Raw genomic sequence first — 6814 nt, 5'->3', positions numbered from 1 at the left:
GCTTGCATTAGAATATATAAGTGAGAGGTCCCAAGTTCAGGTCTCGCCTTTATCACTTTTTGCATTCTGTTTTATTTTTAACTTATTTCTATTATAAAAAAAAACAACAAAAATAGCTTTTTTTACTTTTAAGTGTTTCTTCGTTTTCCTTTATGGTATTTTAAAAAGAGAAATGCTAGCAACACTCTCTTTTCAACATTCTCTCTATCACTCATTTCTCATTTTAAAAAATATTATAGTAAAAAATTTAAAAAAAATAATAAATAATGTTTGTATATCCTTTTTTTTATAAAAAAAAAAAATATATAATTATGTTGGGTATTCCTCTATTTCATGAAGATGAGGAAAACAAATAGTAGAATAGAGATTCCCGTTTTTTTTTTTTTTTTAAAAATTTATCCAACATTCATAATATTAAATAGGCTTAATTACAATTTTGGTCCTCCTATTTTGTCTTTTTTTCGATTTTAGTCCCCTTATTTTTAAAACCACGATTTTGGTCCCCTTTTGAGTTTTCTATTGAAAAAAATACAGGAATAGGGACTAATTTTGCAGAAAAAAGCAAAATAGGGGGACGAAAATTGCACAGAAAACTTTAAAAAGGACTAAAATAGTGATTTTGAAAATAGAGGGATCAAAATTAAGAAAAAGATAAATAGGAGGACTAAAGTTGCAATTAAGCCAATATTTAATTTATTGACATTAAAAAACAATAATTCTAAATTATTCCTTTCCTAGAAACACATAGTTATGACTTTGATTTTCCATTTAACCTACAATTAATATCATTACATTCATTCCTATTTGGATTGATTTAGTGTTTATTTCAATTTAATTTCATCCTTTTAGAGAATTTTATTTTACATATATAAGACACCCAATATCACAACACCGTGGGGGGCGGAAAAAAAAATCAGAACCGAAGATGATAGAAAGAAAAACACAAAACATTCATCTCTTAAATCATTAACTTACCACATCTCTAGCTATCACCAAACTTTCAATATCTATAAACCATTCCATTTCACAAAGCCATGAAACCATAAAATTTATCATACCACCATTATTATATCACCACAAGCTCTCAATCAAAATCATAATCATCCCCAATAACCAAACTCATAAATCTCCCAAAATTCTAACATAACATTACCATCCTCACCAATTGAAAGAAATTTCTAAAAGCCAAAGAAATCAATTTCAAAGCATTTTCTATTTGTTTTTGTTGCGTTTTGTTTTACAGAGAAACCGTGGAAGCCAAAGCAAATATGCGGTCAGCTCCGAGTACGTGTTGCGATGAAGCCTTCCGACAACCGCCACAACTCTGACGACCGCACCACGTCAACCGCGACCACCCACCACACCACCCTTTCGATCGGAATCCGATCTCGCTCCACCTCTGAATCTCGCCGCCCCAGGCTCCAATTTCTTTCATTTAAGTGCTTTTTAAATTGTTTTTGCTATTTCGAGAGACAAATTGCATTTTGAGTGAGGTAGAGAGAATGACTAAATGATTTTAAATATTGTTCTGTTTATAATATGTCACCATGATTTTTTTTTCTTTGATTTATTTTAGCTTAATCTTACAACATATGTCCCATTTTAATTGGCTAAATGACACAAGTTGAAAACTTTAAAAAAAAGTGAATAGAAAATTGGTGACGAGTAGCGCCTCATGTACAGTTTTTTTTTCTTCTGTTTGTAGTCTATTTTATGTTTGAGCCTTATTTTTATTTTATTTTGATTGAGTAATACAAAACACATTTCTCTTTCATATCAAATATTAAAAGTTAAAAAAATAGATTTAAAAGGTAGTGCACTGACAGTGTAAAATAATTTTACACTGTCATCCAATAGAAAATCATAAATGTGTCATGTCATTAAGTTTTTTTAAAATAAAAAAATGGTTTAATTGGATACATGTGTGGTGATTGGTTGACAGTGTAAAAATATTTTACACTGTCAGTGCATCACCCATTTTCTCAAAAAAATAATAATACGTCTTTCTGAGTTATTAAATTAAATTTCAAAAAACATATGCCTTTATTAAGTCTTTTAGTTAATAAAAATATAAAGACACAAAATATTAATCTAATTCTAACACTTTAACAAATAAAATGACAAGGTGAATATTTATTTCATCTCGTCTTCGAATTGGTCGACTATCTATGTCGCACCGATCAAATATATAAAGCATAAAAAATTCAAAATACAACCATTCTAAACCAATTAAATTTTCTTAATCAATTATTAATTACAAAAAGAACACAAAAATAGGGATTGTACACCAAAAAGAAATTTTTTTAATCATAACTGCGAACTACGAAAAACTGCGAACCACGTAAAACACATTCAACATACAAAATAACGTACAATCCCATAAAAAACACCAACAAACACTACGAACTACGTTGACTCTGATCCTCCAATAAGGAGGTACGTAGGCATCTGGGCAACCAGAACGAGTCCCCTTTCCCTAAAATTAAGTAGGTTTGAGATTTTATTCTCTGCCCTACTGTACACTTTTAACTTCAACTTTTTTATAAACTTTACCATAAAAATCTTATCATAAACCTTACCCTAGAGACACTGTAAACCTTAAGGAAGGGTTAAGGGTGCCTAACACCTTCCCTTGACCCTAATTTCTCGACTTACTTAGAATCTCTCTAATTAGGTTTTTTCCGTATTTAACATTATCTTTTTTAGGATAGAATAAATATAGATGGCGACTCTGTAATTTAGGTTATTTAACTTTAAATAAAAAGCCGGTCGTAACAGCTAGCGACTCTGCTGGGGACCCTTAGAGCAGAGAAGCACTTAAGTTTTGGGGCATGTCTCTTTGATTTAGGTTTTGGGTTTATGGTTTATATTTATTTGTTAATTTATTTTTTATATGTTATCCTTTACTTTATTTGTTTTTTTTAATAATGTTAAATATTATTATTTGAAATATTTGTTTTCCTTATTTTTGCTGGGATATATATATATATATATAAAAATGTTGTTAAAACCTTAAGTGTGGGAATTGTCACTAAGTAAGAGGAGACTTGCATCGCCTACGAACTTTAGTGACAATTCCACTCTGAGTGGGCTGAATTTCGAGAAATATCTTAGACGAGGCTAGACCTTGTCAAGGGTAAGATGCGGAATTTGGCTGATCTCTCTGGGAACCTACCCCTAAAATTCAAACCTCATGGACAAAAGAGTCCTTCTAAAAATCCAAAGAAACAAAAAGTTTTGGAGGATATGAAGGGCCCCATGAGACCCTTAGAAATTAACCACCCTGGGGAAAGGGTAGAAAATTCGTAGGATGAACTTATGAACATACATACTATGGTAATTATATCATCTCATCCTTCATGGGAAGCCTTCCCGAGAAGGGAATTGTTTTGTAATCCTAAGTCTACGTAGGATCACCTCCTATGATTATCATCCCTTAGAATCTTAAGGTTATACTTCGTTTAACCTGGATCACTCGCCTGTAGGGATTCCCTTTTAATCTGACATTGTCTATAAGACCTCTCAGATTTTGGTTTAATGTGCAACATGTGGCCTCATGATGGCCATGTGATAAGGAGACTCTGGATGGATCCCCGAGCGCTCGCATACCGTATATCCTTAGTCAGTATGCAATCCTAGTCGTCCGTTCATTTGACTTTGAATCTACGCCTTTAGATATCTATTATGAGGGCCATTAGATCTGAAGCAAACGGTCCATAGGATCCGTGGACATCAATATTCAATCCTATCCATCCGTTTATTAGACTTTGAATTTATGCCTTCTGATATCTATTCTGAGCTCCATTAAATCTGAAGAGAACGGTCCATGGGATCTGGTGACTATCTTGAACGGTCATCACATATTATTTCCCACGTATTCCCTAGCCTGTAGGGATATCCTTTGTATGAGTCTCAATCCCTAGCCTTTAGAGATTCCCTTTCTTCCATCATTGTCCTTAGATAGGCTGTGTTCTTCATATGGAACTTGCCCATAAAGGAACGTCCTCCTTGTGCACGTCGCGTGGCCTCCTGACGGCCATAGGATTGGGTGACTGTTGAACGGTTATCGTGTGCTCTCTTCTACGTATTCCCTATCATGTAGGGATTACCTTCTTTGTGTCATAGTCCCTAGCCTATAGGGATTTCCATTTATCTATCATAAACCCTAAAACATATGCACGGGATTGCATTGCATCCATGACATGACTTTGTATTTCCGTAAAACCTTTTAAGCATATACTAAATTCATGCATCTGCATTCATCATGATCATCAAACTTACCATACCTTTGTCTGTCCCAAGGTGATTCCCCGATACTCGTAACGAACTCGAGGCGATTCACGAACGAAGCACAACATTAGATATGGAAAAGAGAGGGGTTCAACAGTCCACAGCTAAAGACGTCATTATACCACAAGTTAACGATCCTGTTCAACCTCAACCTATACGGATCCTAATAGAGAACGATGACATACAAGAACACGCCGCTATCCGAGATGGGTATACCTAACCTCATGATTCTTTTGAGTATCAATTTGCATTCCCTGTGTCAAACCCAATCATGAATACTAAAGAGCCGCAAAATAATGAATCCACTAAAAGATATCGCATTATAGAAGAAAGGCTCAAGGCCATAGAAGGATATGATACCCATAACCTTGATGTTTCGACTTTATGTTTGGTCCCGGATGTGGAATTTCCCACAAAGTTCAGAATGCCCGATTTTGAGAAGTACAAGGGAGTAAGCTGTCCAAAAATTCATCTGACGATGTATATTCGAAAAATGACCACGTACTCACGCAATGACAAGTTGCTCATCCACTGTTTTCAAGACAGTCTTAGTGGAGCATCACTTGAATGGTATACACAATTCGAGAGAAATCATGTTCACACGTGGAATGACCTAGCTTTGGCATTTGTGAAGCATTATAAATACAACATTGATACGGCCCCAAGCCGTACTCAGTTGCAAAACCTCACTCAGCAAAGCAACGAATCATTCAAAGAATACGCCCGAAGATGGAGAGAATTGGCTGCTCGAGTACAACCACCATTGTTGGATAAAGAGCTGGTAGGTATGTTTTTGAGCACCTTGCAAGGTGAATACTATGAAAAAATGATGTGCAATGTATCATCAAACTTCACTGACTTACTAATAGTTGGAGAACGCATCGAGAGCGACATCAAAAGTGGGAAAATCCAAAGCACCTCGAGTAGCCATGATGAATCGTTTAGCAATTTTCAAAGGGAAGGAGAAAATGAAATGGATGCAATATGGGAAACTCACCGAGATCCACAAGCTTCGTCTCCTATGCCTTATTATCAACATCCGTATGCAGCGGTTGTTCAAGGCCAACAACCACCCGCCGGTCTTCAACACCAACAGTCGCGGCGTGGACCACAAAACCGTAAAGTTAAGATTCCACCTCAGCATCAACGTCAGAATCGGCAGTTTCGGAATCCAAACCATCAACATCAACATCAAAACCAACAGAGGTATCCAAATCACCAAGAAGAAGAAATTCGTCAGTTTGACCCAATTCCTATGACATACAGTCAATTATGGTCTTATTTGGTCCGAAATTCATCAATGACCCCTAGACAAACTAGAACTATGAAGTCTTCATTTCCTCCTTGGTACAACCAGAATGTTCAATGTGAGTTTCATGATGGAGTTGTGGGGCACTCGATTGAAGAATGCAACTCCTTCAAAGAAGTGGTACAAGAGCTGATTGACAACAAACAATTGACTTTTGGGGAAGATTTTGAAGAGTCTGACTCCTTCTAAAGTTGTCGTGTTCTCTTGTCACTTGCTTCAAGATAGGCTACCTACCATCATGAACCACTGACGACTCAAGTTATGTCGAATTCAGTTTTGGGGGGTGCTCAATGTGTGGTTGGCAGGAGGAGTCGGCAAATCACCTATTTGCTTTGTGCGATGTTGCTTATGATATTTGGTATAGAGTTATTATGTGGTTCGGTCGCCTTGGGCCTTTGCCGCACTCAATTCTAGGTATTTTGTAGTTGTTTCGGGATTTTGATTCTAGGAAACAATCATCTTTAAACTTGATCTCAATCTGGAATTCTGTGGTTTGAATTATTTGAAAAATGAGGAATAAAGTTATTTTTGCAGGGTAAGTTTGACAATGAATCACTGGATGTCGATGATTACTAGCTTGTCTTGAAAAAAGGTCTAAACTATGCGTCAGATTTTACCATTTCTCTAGTTAACTGTGAGTTGGACCCACTTTAAAGGTTAGGCAATTAGGGTTGTGTTGGGAGTCTGGGTGGTCGTTTTGAGAATTTTTTATGCTCTTTGTCAGGGCCGTTTCAATTTTTTGGAGGCCCTGTGTAGGTAAGTCATGGTTCAACCATGACAAAATAATTATAGGCCCTATTTAACCCAATTTTAATAGTGACAAAGGTTAATGAGGCCCTATTTAGTTGCAGTTTAACCGTAAAAAATTTGAGACCCTGTGCGGTAGCCCACCTTACACACCCTCAAAGACGGCCTTGCTCTTTGTGTCTGTTTTTTTTTTTTAATTCCTTTGATTTGTTTTTAATATATGAGTTTTGCTATTCAAATAAAAATTCATAAAATAAATATATAAGATTTTGTAGACAGATTAAAAATACAAGCAAATTATTTAAAGAAATAAAAATTTGGTTAAATTAATTATTTGTTTAGATCTGCATCGATTTGACACAAATTGGAGTTGTTTCGCAATTTTTAAATTAAAACTGCATGGGGACATTTGAGTCCCACGTTGATGCAATTTATAACGTGAAGTTAAACAAATGCTAATATCATTAA

General features: G+C 35.4%; 1 protein-coding gene across 1 annotated transcript; it reads left to right on the top strand.

Annotated features, from left to right (window-relative positions):
• Positions 1 to 4561: 4561 nt before the first annotated feature.
• On the top strand, positions 4562 to 5788 carry LOC131658235 (uncharacterized). Its single transcript, XM_058927550.1, has one exon. The coding sequence runs from the start codon at positions 4562 to 4564 to the stop codon at positions 5786 to 5788; it is 1227 nt and encodes a 408-aa protein (XP_058783533.1).
• Positions 5789 to 6814: the final 1026 nt, after the last annotated feature.

Source organism: Vicia villosa, linkage group LG3, assembly GCF_029867415.1.
Source record: "Vicia villosa cultivar HV-30 ecotype Madison, WI linkage group LG3, Vvil1.0, whole genome shotgun sequence".
NCBI lineage: Eukaryota > Viridiplantae > Streptophyta > Magnoliopsida > Fabales > Fabaceae > Vicia > Vicia villosa.
This window is presented reverse-complemented; position numbering and strand designations above follow the sequence as displayed.

Excerpts from the sequence above, each read along its gene's own strand:
- LOC131658235 (XM_058927550.1), top strand. The coding sequence starts at position 4,562 with ATGAATACTAAAGAGCCGCAAAATAATGAATCCACTAAAAGATATCGC.